Raw genomic sequence first — 15379 nt, 5'->3', positions numbered from 1 at the left:
ATAGATGGAACTAGACGTGATCCGCGTGGAAATCGATCCAGCCGATGTTTCCCGGCTTGCCGTCCGGCGTCTGGAACACCTTCGCCGGCGAGTCGTAGCGCGTGTACTTCTTCTTGTCCATGACGATGGTGAACCCGCCTTGTGAACGGCCTGTCGCGTTGAACCCGGGTCCAAACGCCTTGTATTCGGCCATGACTGTCTGATTGGTGAATCGGCTCACGCCAGAGACCACCCAATCGATGTAGCCGCTGGGCTCGATACTGCCATCCTCGTAGGTATTGGCGAAGATGGACCGGTGCAGACTGTTCCATGGCCGGCCCAGAGCACATTGGCCCGCAATCACCGGGGCAATAGATGCGTTCGCCGCTCTCACAGTTGAATCGACAATGTACACGCCGTACTGGTTCTCAAACGTGGTGTTGGTGCCCTTCCACGCGGTGATACCGCCGCCGCAATTGCGCAGGAGGATGTCCGACGATTGGATCCAGGCAGTACCGAAGCCGTACAGGAAGTCGGTCTGGCCGGCGATGATGTTCTTATAGAAGTAGGCGTTTCCTAGCTTGCCAACGTACACCTGTGCATGGTCAGTTTGTTCCGTCCCTACAACCGACTAGGAGCCTGCGTAAGAGACATACAGTATCCTGGTAAGAGTAGAATCCGCAGTAGTAGAAGCCGCCGTTGGCGCGACTGAAGCTGAGGGCATGCGCCGGTCCATCGGAGTAATCGGCCCATGTGTTGCGGAAATCGATGTTGTAGACGCTGAAATCGACGTTACCGAACGGCGTATCCTCCGGCACCGGATACCCCGTTGGCCCCGAGCCGCTGTAGCTGGCCTCGAGTGTAGGTGCAACAACCAGAACGCTGGAAAAGACATTGTCTACGCTCTTTCCGGTGTTGTCGTGGTTCGCTTGGGCCCAGGTGATGGTGACCTTGTTCTTCGAGGCATCGGTGACGCAGTCGGTCTGACCAAGCAGGGTTATAGGACCGGAACGGGTGACATTTAGCTGCTCAGTGTAGTTGCCTGCCAGTATCAAAATGGTCTGCTTGCTGTTGTCATTCGGCAGAGATTCGATAGCAGCCTGAACCGTGGAGAACTGGGCCTTGGGATGAGACTTGGAGACGATGATTGTTCCATCAGGACAGTTTCTCAAGGAGGTCTGACAAGCGCGACGAGATGAGGAATGCAATGCAGCCGTTCGTCCAAGCACGGCCTGCAGAATCACCGCAAGGAACAACAGATAAGACTTCATTTTGCCTTGACTATGCAGATTTCGTCACGAAGCCCGACGCCGAGTGTCAGCGCTCCAGCATGAAGGTCGCCCGGGTCGCCGTCTCTTATATTGTCTCTTCGCTCCAGACGATGACCAACGCGTTAATTGTGCTTCTGGAGAAATCTGGAGAAATTGCGGGGGCAGAGACGGGGATCGAACAAGTCGGGAGAGAATCCCCGCTGCTGACAGTGCTTGGAACGCGCACACTGGCGAGTCTCGACCGGGGAAACAAGCATGGTGAAGACTCTTGGATACACGTCAAACTATCAATTGGCCAATTGCACTTGGACTCTCGTCCTGGCAGAGGATAACTTCCCCGCCGTCCAGGGCGATCTCCCCAGAATAAGCCCGGAAATCAATTGCAGCGGCGACGGAAAATTGGATTCCACCTGTCAGGTTTGAAATGCTCGATGAGGCGCAAACAGCGGCCTGTTTCTCGTTATCAATCTCAAGATACGTCCGTTTAAGCAAAGCAGCTTAAACTATCCTCCTCAAATTGGCTCCAGCTTGATGATGGTCCTGCTGACGGCCTGCAAAGTATAATGTCTGAGTGACCCCGTCAACGGAGACACAGGCGGAGAATTAGGATGGCTCTGCTCTATGTCGAGCCTTGCCTGTCCCACGCATATGTATCTCGTAGTGTGGATCTAAAGCGTACCAATTATTGCTGAGGATCACTTAGATTGCTTGAGGCAAGCATAGTGGACGAGTCTCCGCGCCCATCGCTGATAGGACGGGCTCAATGATTATCACGAGACGAGGGTTGGTGATATAGCCATGAACGACGTTTCATCCGTCGTTGGAAAGACTTGAGCATGATCAGCGGCAAATGAAGATACAGTATGGGTGATGATGGTGATGTTATGGTGATGGTCTGCAGATACTTTCAAAGGCCTGTGCCTGGCTGCCTGAGGCATGACTGCTGACTGCATACTACCGCCGTATCCACAAACACAATAATATTCATCTATGAGAATGCGGTTACTTGAGCAAAGCTATGAACACGGCTCGAACGGCACCATAGCAGCAATCAATTCAACCAAGCTATAGCACTTAGTTCGTCCATGCTCGGCTACTCGCGACTATTACAGCCGGATTATAGCATCTTGCGCAGATTAGTCCGGACTACTCAGCGCCCATCATATGGTCAGACCGCCAGCCGCGTTGATCAGACAATACGAATAATCTGATTTCGGTGGAGAAAGTCCGAAAGAAGAAATCAAGCAGCGGGAATCAAGAGTCCATCGTGAGTATTACGACGTGCGTCATGGATCCCGAGCGAGACACCAAAATGGGCAGGCCGCCGGACGAGCTAACGATTCGGGTGAGAGCTAGCGGCTGCACAGTTACCCCTCTAGCAGACTAGCAGGTCGAGCTACAGCGCACTACTGCCAAGAATGACGATAGTTCCTGCGTCTTAATCTATTCATCCTACAGTTCAAGGCGCTGAGAGGCTGGAAGCTACCTCGGCAGAAGCTCCTTCGGGCGGGCTCCGGACACCAAGTGGGATGCATACTGCGCAGTACCAGGCTAGTTACTGCAGTTCTGCTCTTGTTCCTGGATCCAGCGGAGAGACTATGCAAGAGAAGTGGAGCATAGCAAATACAACGGTCGATCTAAATAGAAAAAAAAAAAAAAGGGGGGCAGCTCTGGAGCTCAACTAGAGCTATCGCAGGCTGGAAGCGAGTGCCCACGTAGATTTGCTGCATCGAGGGGAAATTTTGGAAGAGCATTTCGAATACGGGTGAAAAGATGGAGGAAACACGAATAACTTCTTGAGATCGCTTGATTCACTAAATTTACCACTATTAATGACATACATACATGTAAAGAAAAGAATTGACTCTATGTAGAGACAAATGAGAAAAAAAAGTCTATAATACTGTTAAAAAAAGGTAACCAGCCGAAGCCCAGCCCTATGCATGTATGCTCAAGTGATATCCAGATGAGAAATTAGTAGTGAGAGTAATCAAGCGTTTACTCATCCTCCTCCTCCACCTCGGCACGAGCTCCGAGAGTGTAGTAGGACTTGCCGTTGGAATCGGTCTCATGCTCGACAGCCAGCTTGGAGAGGTGGGCAATCATGTTCTCGATCTTGGTGTCAGCCTTGGAGCGGGTCTTACGGCCGAGGTTGTCAAGGGCGGGGATGATGGTGAGGATGTAGTAGACAACGGCGATGATGATAGTGACACCAATGGAGTAGGCCCAGATGACAACGACGGTGACGATGTCGACGTCGCCGTTGACGGAGAACTCGGCGTGGCTGGGAGGGCTGGTCTGGCGGTAGCCACCGTTGAGCCAGCCGAAGACACAGAAGAGGGTGGCGAGCACATCGACAACGAAGATGGCGCCAACCAGCTGCCACGAAGGCCAGGTCTTACCACCACGGGTGACGAAGATGAGCCAGTTCTCGGTAAGGGCGACCTCAAGGAAGATAATCTCCTGAGGAGAACCGAAGTTCTGGATGAAACCACCGTTGTCCAGGAAGAGGGCAGCACGCATGATCCAAGTGGCACCAGCAAGCAAGATACCGAGGACAATGGAGATGACCCAGATCTTAGGCAATTGCCACTCGACAGGGCGCATTTCGTAGTGGGCATTGTCGTAGGCAACGGCGATGGTGGCCAGATCAGCGAACAGGGCGATGAAGACAACCAGGTCGGCGTTGATGGTCTCGTCAATGATGATCATGGAGGTAACAAGGTAGATCTCAAGGTGGAGACAGAGGGCAATACGGTACTGAATGTAGGCCTTCATACGCTGGAAGATCTGACGGGCAAGCTTGATGGCATCGACGATGGTGCTGAGACCGGGGGCAAGGAAGACGATATCAGCAGCAGCCTGAGCAGCCTCAGTGGAACCCTCGACGGCAATACCACAGTCAGCCTTCTTCAGAGAGGGAGCGTCGTTGACACCGTCACCAGTCATGGCAGTCAAGTGACCACGCTGCTGCAACATCTCGACGACCTGGTACTTGTGCTCGGGGAAGACCTCAGCGAAACCATCAGCCTTCTCAACGAGGTCGTGCTGGGCAGAGCCGGCGAGACCACCGTGGATCAGACGCTCGGAGTCGTAAACCTTGGTGCTCAAGGCAAGCATCTTGCAGGTTTCCTTGGCAATGGCAAGGGCATCACCAGTCAACATCTTGACGGACAGACCGAGGTGCTGAGCCTCAGCGATGGTGTGGGCAGTATCCTCACGAGGGGGGTCGAACATGGGGTACATGCCCAGCAGTTGCCAGGGCTCGCCCTCCTTCTGAACGGCAACACCAAGGGAACGGAAACCACGGCGAGCGAACTCAGCGGCCTTCTCACGGAACTTGGCAGCCTCCTCCTCAGAGCACTGAGACATGTTCAGGATAGCCTTAGGGGCACCCTTAGCACAGACGTAGCGGACACCGTCGCAAGTGCAGACAGTGGTGATACGCTTGGAGACGGGGTCGAAAGGAGTATACTTCTCAGTAACCCAGTTGCGGGAGAGAATCTCACGGGCCTTGGGATAGCGGCGGAGGGTAAGGATGGTAACCTTGTCAATGGGGTCGAGGTTCTTGACGTTGTGGTTGGAGGCAATAGCAGCAACGGCCATCATCCAGTTGATATCAACACCCTCATTCACGTAGGGCTCACGGATGGAGAGCTGGTTAGCAGTGAGAGTACCAGTCTTGTCAGAGCAGAGGATGTCGACACCAGCAAGAGACTCGATGGCAGTGAGCTTCTGGACGATAGCCTTCTGCTCAGCAAGGTAAGCGGCACCGACGGCGAGGGTGGTGGTGGTGACGACGGGCAGACCAACGGGAACACCGATAATCAGGAGAATAAGGGTGTAGTGGAGCAGGTTGTTGTCCTCGTTCTCAGGAGTAGCGATCTTGAGATGACGGTAGAAACCACCAATCCAAGCGGCCAGAATCCAGAACATGACGAGAACGAGCAGAGTAGTACCGATGTTGTCCATGACAGCCTTGAAGTGACCCTGGTCCTTGGCACCCTGCACGAGAGCAGCGGTCTTACCGACGAAGGACTGCTTAGCGGTGGCAGTAACGACAGCGTAGGCCTTACCACGCTTGCAACCAGTGGTGTAGTAGCAAGTGTCGGCCATGTACTTGTCGACAGCGAGAGATTCACCAGTGATGGCTGACTGGTCAACGGCGATGAGGGAGACACCAACACGGGCCTCAATGCCACCGTCTTCGTCGTCCTCATCCTCCTTCTCCTTGAGGGTGTCATCGTTGGCAGTGGCGAGGTACTCCTTGTAGGTCTCGAACATCTCAGGCTTGTCGTAGTCGCAGATCAGGCGAATATCGGCGGGAATGACAGTACCTTCCTCGACAACGATCTGTAATGAAGGAATGAATTAGTCCAGATCAAGACGCTGGAAGATATGGAGATCAGTCAACTCACAATATCACCAGTGACCAGCTCACGAGCGAGGATTTCCTGCTCCTGACCATCACGGATAACAACAGCCTTCATAGCAATATCACCCTTAAGACTGGCGACGACGTCGGCAGCCTGCTTCTCCTGGTACCAACCGACAGTAGCGTTGAGCAGCAGAATACCGCAAATGACACCCAGATCAATCCAGTCACGAAGACCAGCAGCCAAAAGAACAGCCAATTCCATAACTGGACAATGATAATCGTCAGCATTGTTTCTTGGGAAGGACAGTCCTCCAGCCCTGAAGAAATTGTTAACGTACCATAGAGAATAGGACCACGGAAGTAACCAATGAACTGAACAAAGAAATTTGTCTTCTCGGTGGTCAGTTCGTTCCAGCCACCCTTCTTACGACGCATCTCGATTTCGCTGGAGGGGAGACCAGCGCGCAGGTCGGTCTCGAGCCATTCATCGGGGCAGATGAATGCGCCGTCTGTCTCAGCGTCCTTCCTCCAGAAGGCGTACCAGGGCTTCTTCTTCTCCTGGACGCTTCTAGCACCGGCACTGGAGGTCGAGCCGCGACGGCCATCGCGAGCAGTCGAGATGTAACGGTTCAAAGCAGTGTACTCATCGAGGTTGCCTTCATTTTCAGCGTGACGAGAATGGTCACCATTCTCCACGTCGGGAGCATAGGAGATCCTCCGCTCCGCCATTGTTGCTTCGGCTCACAAAGCCTTTGGAACCCAACGATATGAGCAGATGCAAACAAGAAATGGCAGGAATGGCAAGAGTCGGAATATTCCTATAGAGAAAAGAAGGAGAGAAGAAGAGGGGAATGAAGGCGAGGGGGGATGGGAGAATGTATCCTTTAATATTTTGGGGGGATTTGCATGGGAGCAGCACAAACACGTCTCCCGAGCTCTAACGGGCGACCTTCCCTGTGCGTAAACCCACTTTTTTTTTCCTTTTCCTTTTTCTTTTTTCACTTTTTTTTTAATTAATTAAAAAGGGAAAAATAAATCCTTGTTGTTGATGGACTGGTGTGACCGGATAAGGTTTAGCGTGGTTAGCCCACACCCTCTCGAAGGTTTAGAGTGACTATGGATCTTTTGCCTCCTCGTACCTGTTTTTTTTTTTTTTTTAATTTTTTTTTCCCTCTTCCGTTTCCCATCCTCTTCTCTTGCCTCGCTCGCACACACAATTTGTGCTTAACGGTACGCCCGGCTTTTTCCTTGCCTTCTTTCCTTCTCTGCGGGCTTCTTCTCCAACCAGGCAAAGTGGATCCTTTTCTGAATGCAGTTTAGGCTCGACATGCCGGAAAACCTGACTTTTCCTTAAAGATCACGATGATATGGTATCTTACCAGCGGTACAGCGCTTTGTAGCATCACCGCTCACTCTCCTATGCACGATGCTGTCGTATCGTCTGCTTCTTCGTAGAGCGGCGGGTCGGTGCCGACTGCCGAGTTTGCCCCCCCAAATCCTCCACCCCTCCAGACCATTACGGTAAATCCGCCTCCATACAGACAGCACGGTGTAGAAGAACATCTGGGGCTCAGTCTTCGGGGGAATGAGGACTCTGTCAGCATTACATCTTTGATACAAGATTGTAAGATACCACGGGATATCGGCCAGCCAGCTCGATCAAGCCTATCTCGGAATAGGCGAAATGAAATTCCATACGGTATGAGTGGTTACCGTCTGCGGCTGGCTTCTCGTTAATTTTGCCCATCCAACATCACCTTTCCCTCATCTTAACTATGCGCGATTTTCTTGACTTTGCGGATGAGGTCTGAGACGCGCCTTCAGTATCATGACCTAACGCCTAGAAATCCTATTCATGACTATTTGCAAGAGAAATTGGAGACCGCTGAAGGACAAGAAAGGGACAAGAAGCCGCTATCAGATTATTATTGATGGACTAAAATGTTCTCATTATTTTGTTAACTAGCTATGCAGCGTGACAGTCAGACATTGAGGTCATCCTTCATTCCCTTACAGAGGGAAAAATGTTGTACCTACCTGGTAGACTTGGGGAAATAAAACAAACAGAGCAAACCATACAACGAACATATTTCTTCTTCCAGTGTTATGGTCCGATGCCAGGGCACCGTACCGAAATACCTGCGGTTACCAGTACCACAGGACGCAGGGCCGTCCTACCCGATCTTGGAACCACGAGTTCAGTAAGCTAGGAACGCAAGGGGCAAGGCCTTTTCCTCAATCAACTTTCGCCAGGTATGGTCAAAACAAACACTTTTCCCGGGCCGATGATGTCGATTGCCTCGACTATCTTGCACGTAGACGCCGTAGATGCCTTTCAGCTTTGGATAAATCAGCGATGCCAATAACGATTCAGTTGACACGGTTTGATCTAATGCCATTCAGAACATGCCTGGTTTCTAGAGCTAGAGCACTGTTTCAGCTGTACGCAGAACATACTCATACAGAAATAAAATACATTATGTCATCCAGGATTATCATTATTTGTCGTGAGAATTATTATTCTTTATCACCCTCCGTTATCTCTAGGACTTTTGGTGTATGGCCACGCACGCAGTGACATTGTCACCACGGCCCAAACAGCTACTCTCCATTTAAATGGTTAACTAAGTTTTTCTCGACATCAGACTAAAACTCAACCCAGGGTCGATCGCTCTCTGTGCGTGCAACAACTGGTCATCCTGACCCCTCCACCCCTCCTTATTTTTCCTTGCACCAATCGCCCATCTGTCTAATCCTGATTGAGTTTCGTGCCGCCTTGTCTCGTGGAGTACATTTCCCACGCCCACGAGCGTCATTTATCTGAGTGGTGGACAAGTTGGGCCCAGCCCACAAGGCCTCCAGAGAGGCTCCTCTTGGGTCCTCTCCGATTATTTCCCTGTGCATACTAGGTACTATTGGTATTACTATTGAGATATGATCCGCATTTGATTTGCTTGGAGAGAGCACTGACGGGCTCAATCGGCCACTACTCCGGACAAGTAGCTACAAAAGTAAAGGCTGAATTCGAGCAAATCAGCGCTGTTCCTTTTACTTGAAAGAAAATGATTTCATGGGCGGTGATTGAGCTCCGTAGTTTGGCCCTCTTTGCTACCTATGAGATATCTCCTCGGACGAAGAGTGTAGGATGCACGTCTGCGACTTCTTTTTTCCCTCTGGCTAAGAGGGCTGGCAAACTTTCGCGTGACTGTGCCGACGATGTCCATCCATCTGGTTGGCAAATTGACACTGGCATAGGCCACGTAGAATCTTGGAAATGGTGCAGAGCACATGTAGATACTTTGTACTTCTGTACCGTGCCGGAGACTAGAGACAAGGTTGTCAAAGATCCCTGCCAGATAACCTCGATGGATGATGATGGTGGTGGCGGATATCGCTTCTGAAGGACTGTACTTTCTCCTACTACCTATCTATCCAATAGCGTGTATCTCGTTCCGATTGCTCACTTTCAACCATCCATGATTAAGCTGAGGTACCGAGTTTGCCGTCATCATAACGATGTCGACGCCAGCCAGATTTGACAGAATCCGAATTTTCTCCATGCAGTATCTACACCGTAAGTTGGTTCGGGATACGGCAACAAAAAAAAGGGAAAATTTTGACTATGATCCTCAACCTCATGTCAGAACGGCGACGGCAAACCAGTTGCCTCCCGGTCAGCCCTGGGAGGATTCCATGCATATGCCGAATGGCCATGATCTCGTCACATCCACGTCTAACTTTCGACATCGGCTGACACCGTGTATCTGCTACCTGGTAATTCGGAGACTTTTTCTTTTTCTTCTGGCCTGTAAATCTTGTCTACTTCCCATTACCATTTCAGGCGATGTCAAACATGGAAGTTCCATGATCGCAGCGGACCCCAAAACTCATCAAGCTTCATCGCGCATAAGGCTTGTCTCATGGTAGGTAATTGCAGCACTTAAGCCAACGGTGGTGGTTGAATTTCATTATACCGCCAAGTATCTACCTTTAGTATCCCCAGATTTTTATGAGCACTGCACGGTCACTATCTCCAGTCTCCAGTCTCCAGGAATTCCAGGAATCCGGAGAAGCCTGGAGTCTGGAGAGCTGTCACTGGCTGTCCTGTGGCTCCTGTCATTCAAAATATAGATGCCTATTTCTAGGTCACGGTGCGGGATGGTTCATCGCGAGCGAAAATAACCTATTCTATGCTTAAAATAATTCCTTAATCGTCGCCTACCAGACTTTGGTTCTGGTTGCTATTGTTTGCCTTGTAGGAAAATGAGGGGATTTAAAAGGCTAGATGGTTCGTCATGTTTTCTTTTCCGCTGCCCCAAATACAGCCCCAGGTTTTCAAGGGTCCGATGCCGTTGAAAAGCAATAGGCAGCTGGCCGAACATGGACAGACGGCACAAGACAACCGCGTGGCCATCTCCTCTTCCAACTCAAGTCCAGTTGCAGATTACGACGCTCGTTGAGCTGGCACAGTTCTATTCGCTTTGAGGGTCAAAGCCAACTCTAGGGTCTTCAGCTTCAACCTCTGACTCTGGGATACCCCTGAATCCTGACTTTCGACGGCTCACGGCTGGCATACTACAGTCTCAAAGTCAATTGCCGAGGGGATCCTCATCTCTAACTACTCCGTAGTAGCTCTGGCGGTCCCAATTTCTCACGGTGAGCCTACTTGGGATGGCGACCGCTACAAAAGGCAAGTATATTCAAGACTACGGAGTATCTAGCTGGATTCAATCGCATGCAGTAGCAGATACAACCCAAGAGCAACAATAATAACTATCTACACGGCAATACTCCGAAATGAAAATGCTATCCCCTAGTCCCTAACCTCTGATGAAACAGCTTACCCAGTTTGGTTTGGCCGGCGCTTTCCGCGGCTGGCACGAAGCAATATTAATGAATCATGATGTGTCGAGGCGAAATAGTCCAGTTCTGGACGGAGGAGCTCGGACTGTCAGTCTTGAGTTAATGGGGCTACGATGGATGAGGTTAGGCTAATGAGCGATATTAATTAGTGAGATTATTATTAGTTAGCTGGAGGTCTGGGTTGCATGAGACGCTTCTGCTCCGAAGAGCTAGGAAAGTTGTTTACTGCATCGATGAGTGAATCATCGCGATAGCTCTTTTCCTGTTACTGCATGGATAGCGGGGAGAAGACAAATTTTCACGGTCCTAAGTCATACACCAGAGAATGATGCAACAATCCAAGGCGGACGGACGAAAATGGTCGTCCTCGGTCGAATTGTTGACGCTTCATCCTTATGTAGCCCCGTGCGCAACACGCCTCGAAACAAACAAATCAGCCACGCCCAGAGCACTACCTGCAGACCAATCCTGCTACTGCACCTCTTTCGATCAACTTTCCGGGGGATTCTCATCACTATTGGGCTTTCCTTACCTAGCAGAGTAAGAGCGCGCACGGCAGAGTAATGCACCCACGTCAGCCAAGAGTAGGTAATGGTCGGGCGATCACTTAGGATGCCATCATCGGCGGAGGGTTGCCGGCCATCCCAGCCATCTTATTTTTGCTCGTGAAGTGAAACCGTCGTCATGGCCATAGCGACGACGCTTCATAATAAGATATATGATATTGAATTTGATGTCTCAGTCAAAGTAGTAGACTAGAGTAGCGTGTAGCTAGGCATACGAAATTATGGTACAGGGCTGACTCTCGCCCTCTCTCATAGGATGCTACAGTGCAAATGTATGGAGCTGCAAGTGGAGTTATCCAGACAACACCGCAAGGGCTCGAAGAAGCGTGGAAGCGTGGAATCGTCTTGAATAGTAACTCTCCACATTGAGCCGTGGAACGAGCGGTCTGATAACGGTGTAGTCCTGATGCCGTACCTGGCGCTATGTGAGCGATTACTTTGGCTCTGACATGCCAATCTCCCTGCACCCTGATACTCGTGTGCAGAGTTCCAGTGCTTTCATGTTGTCCGACTGGCAGACTTGAAACTATTAACTTATTCCTTTGTACCGGGTACACTTCTCGAATCTGATACCGATATCTCTAACAACCATATCGACAGATCCATGGTTGAGGTAATTATTTCCAGCCTTAAAACTCTGGTGATACGCCTCCGCGCCGGGTCCGATGCCGGCCCGGTCGCACGGTTGTCCTTTGTGCTTTGTGCCCATCATCTAAATACAAATAGACATTTACCTGCATCCAGTACGTTGATTCAGGGTAGATTACCTATCTTGATTACTACAAAGCAGCCTCGCGATAATCAAGTTCATGTATGGGGCCGTATTCGTACAGCTTGAAAATGCCTCGTCCTTACCTACCTTTTGCAGTTAGGTTACCTTGGGCAGCGCCTACGTAATGCGTAAGTACCAGTACAGCACTCCGAACGTGCAGATTACCATACCAGTTACAGAGGCACATGCGATGACGCACCCTGCAGGGCAATCACCAACTGGCTACCGGGTTGACATCTTGCCACTGCCTAAAGTGCTCGTTGTATCTGATAGGACTACAATCTGCAGCCCAGAGTCCGCCTACCAAAGACGGACAGGAGAGAATCTGGCTGCATTGGGATGTGGATGCATCGGGCAACGAAAATCCGCTCGCCTGCAGCCGGCGCTTTCTCGACGTTTTCTAGAAACCTTCTGTGGGTGGGTGGTGCCATGGTTCAGAAGTTGAACACCCACGAGTGACGAGTCGTCATTGGGTCCTTTGGCTCCATCCCTTTTCACCTAGCTGCATCGTCGCATCGAGCAATTCTTACTACCCGATGGTAGCGGAGAATTCCAGTTCTCTGCAAATTGAGGTGCAGTTGCAACGATGAGCCGAATCTGATTAATCATGTTGTCTCAGTCTTACTTCTGGTGACTGATGAGATCATGGTACGGACTACTCCGTACGGTACTATTGCTCGGTTGATCGGCAAATTTCACCAGAACACCGACACCGATACCGACGCTGCCGCCATTCTCTGATAGCGACAGATTTGCACGCTTTGATTGACACAATAATACAACGCCTACGTCATATGTTTCTGTAGTATCCCGTGTCTATCAGTCACCGACAATCATATGCAGCAATTTACGAGGGATTATTCCTGACTCGGCCGATGACCGATACCGTAGTCCTATCGGTGACGGCTATAGTATCAGACACAAACCACTGAATACTCAAGTGTGATTCGTTTTGACTGCTAATTTGTCCTTCTTGAGCGCGGCTAAGCTTGATTACTGATAGGCACTGAGGGAGTTTAGAAACATCCACGGAGTACGGAGTAATATTAATGAGCGAGGAACGAGATTCCCGTTTCGGTTAGTGTCGGTGTGAATAGGGTTACGCTGGACGACGTATTTTGCCGATTCAGGCAAGAGACCAGGGGGATCAATTTGCTAAGCTTCAGATGTCAATACTCAGTTCACTCATATCTCGAATCTATAGTTGTCTAAAAATAAGGAAATTGACTCATGATCGTCTGCTCATTTAACCAATTAACCAGTAATTCAAAAGCGTATTCACTGGGCAGCGAGCAAGCGCAAACACCAAGTCCGAAGCTCTGACAAATAAGAAATGACAATAGCATCAAAATTACCCTTATTACCTCGCAGAAGAGACAATCCCCGCTCGCTACTGGCCCCAGTCTGGGATAAATAAGATGAACCGACGCTCATCCCGCGAAAACCGAGACTAATCAGCTAGACCGACTGATCCATTTGGCGCCTATGTTCTTGGCTTCGCTCTGTGTTCTCGTACCTACAGTAGCCGACTCCATAGTGCCAGTCGGACTGGCATACTAGCTTCCAAAGCGGCAAGTGGGCATCTCCCACTCACCGGTGCTAAATTGCAACCAGGTACGGACGGAGTAATCTGTCGGCGAGTCCATTGACTAACACTCTAGCGGTTAGTACCATTATCCTAGTGGTAATATCGAACGCCCCACCGGGACGATCGGCCTGGTTTGCGTGCCAAGCTGTCTCATCGAGGATCCTGGTGAGGGATTTTCTGCAGTCGTGGAGTAGGAGATGGCTGGGTGATTAATTGCATTACACATAGTATGGAGTATGGAGTAAATCAGCACCGCACCGTTCTGGAATATGTCATACCGCAACGACTGCACAGTAAAGAGGACAATACAATCCTCATCTTGGCCCCAAGACGTGCAACTACCAAAACCAACTAGGGATTGAGCCATACTCCAAATCCCCATTCTGTAGGAGTCCCATCGTCCTCGTAATAGGCGAATTTGCGGAGTACGGAGTAGTGGACTGCACCTTCCTCAGTCAATCGCGCTACAACCGCACCTGCAGTTCGCTTCACTCTCTCCCAGACAGACAAGCAAAATTGACATCCAAAAGATCCCCTGCAGCATCGTGCAGGACACGGGATGTAATCCCTCGCCAACCGCGGAATACCATTTAGACACGTTTGAGTTGGATTCTACGGTGCCACGTTCAAGTGCATGCCGTCCACCGCAAAGTGTCGATATGCAAGAGTCAAATGTGGCACTTTGCATTGGCAATGGCAAGGAGCAAGGTGAATGCGCTCTCGGATGAGATCCGAGTTTTCAAGTCTGCAGTCTGCCTCCGAGTCCGAGTCGGGATACTCTACGGCTACGGACTACGGAGAATTCTGGAGATATCCCCTTGGGGTAGAAGCACTAAGCACTAGCGGTGGCAAGCACGTATCTCAGTCTGTAGTACCCTCGTACACAGTATGGAGTATGGAGTATGGAGAGACATGCTCCATCGCATTAGACTTAAAATGATGACCGGTCTGGAGGTTTACATAACTAGGGGACTTGAGTGAATGGCGGCTGTAACAGCAGAGAAAAAGTAGAGTTTCAACGAGCAAAAAAGACTGGCAATTATCAACAGACAATCGGCATCATCATCTCTCAAAAACGATACTCAAGGTGAAGAATATCGCCCGAGAGTTTTCCACGTCAATTCGGCATGGCGACTCTGGCATCGGTAGGAATTGGAGGTATCGGCCTACACGGCACCGCGGGAATCGGCACGTCGAGAAAAGTCAACTGCGGAATATATGATTGGTTTGGCACTACGCAACTGATTCCCTGAGTGAGGCGAACCGTTCTTCGGTTAGATTCTATGGATATTTGACAATGGGGTTTGAATCATTTTTACTGAGGATCTTTTGCGGCCCTACCAGACCCAGGTGTCGGCCACGGGCAGAGCGCGGGATACGCCATACTATCCGTACATGCAACCTTAGCGGGTCGTGGCAACTCGAACATGTGCCGTAGAAGAAACAAGCTGGATTGTGCTCAAAAGACCTGCATAACTTGGCATTGTTAGTCATCCGCATTCTTCATCTAGGGACTATGTGATGTTAGCAGCAATTACAGATGTCTGATGATGCACTTTGTGTCTCCTTACGTCTATTACAATTAAAAATAAACCTAAAGACTGTATGCCGAGGCCTAGAACCTGAAACTGAGACAGCTTCAACAGTCACCAGACAATGCCTCGGTTGACAAGATACAAAGGAGTTATTCCTGACTGTCTGTTTACAGCTTCCCAAAAAGGGTGATCGACAGGTGCGCCCGACATGGGCGCATCGACTATTGCTTGCGGGTGTCTATCGCTATACCATCGAAACCATAATTGTCCGATACTCACCTGCATCAGGGTTATCATGCTCTGATATGATGTAAGAGGATGGGGTAATTGCAGCAGATCTACTCCGTACAGAGTAGAGAGCTCGGACAAGGAGTACTTTACGGAGTAGAATGCTTCATGTCTCCGCCACGACTGCATCCATCTTTCT

The 15379-nt window shown here is 50.3% G+C and overlaps 2 protein-coding genes across 2 annotated transcripts; both read right to left on the bottom strand.

The window, feature by feature from the left end:
• Positions 1-10: 10 nt before the first annotated feature.
• On the bottom strand, positions 11-1250 carry Asppvi_006306 (putative pectin methylesterase; the record flags this gene model as incomplete). The annotated part of the gene is made up of 2 exons (XM_043302211.1): positions 11-574; positions 636-1250. The coding sequence occupies 2 exons, from the start codon at positions 1248-1250 to the stop codon at positions 11-13; spliced, it is 1179 nt and encodes a 392-aa protein (XP_043158146.1).
• A 1998-nt stretch (positions 1251-3248) lies between these two features.
• Positions 3249-6357, bottom strand: Asppvi_006305 (plasma-membrane proton-efflux P-type ATPase; the record flags this gene model as incomplete). The annotated part of the gene is made up of 3 exons (XM_043302210.1): positions 3249-5603; positions 5669-5892; positions 5967-6357. 3 exons carry the CDS (start codon positions 6355-6357, stop codon positions 3249-3251), a joined length of 2970 nt encoding a protein of 989 aa, XP_043158145.1.
• Positions 6358-15379: the final 9022 nt, after the last annotated feature.

Source organism: Aspergillus pseudoviridinutans (assembly GCF_018340605.1).
Source record: "Aspergillus pseudoviridinutans IFM 55266 DNA, scaffold_4, whole genome shotgun sequence".
In the NCBI taxonomy this organism is placed as follows: domain Eukaryota; kingdom Fungi; phylum Ascomycota; class Eurotiomycetes; order Eurotiales; family Aspergillaceae; genus Aspergillus; species Aspergillus pseudoviridinutans.
The sequence above is the reverse complement of the archived record's forward strand: the minus strand, read 5'-3'. Positions and strand labels throughout refer to the sequence as shown.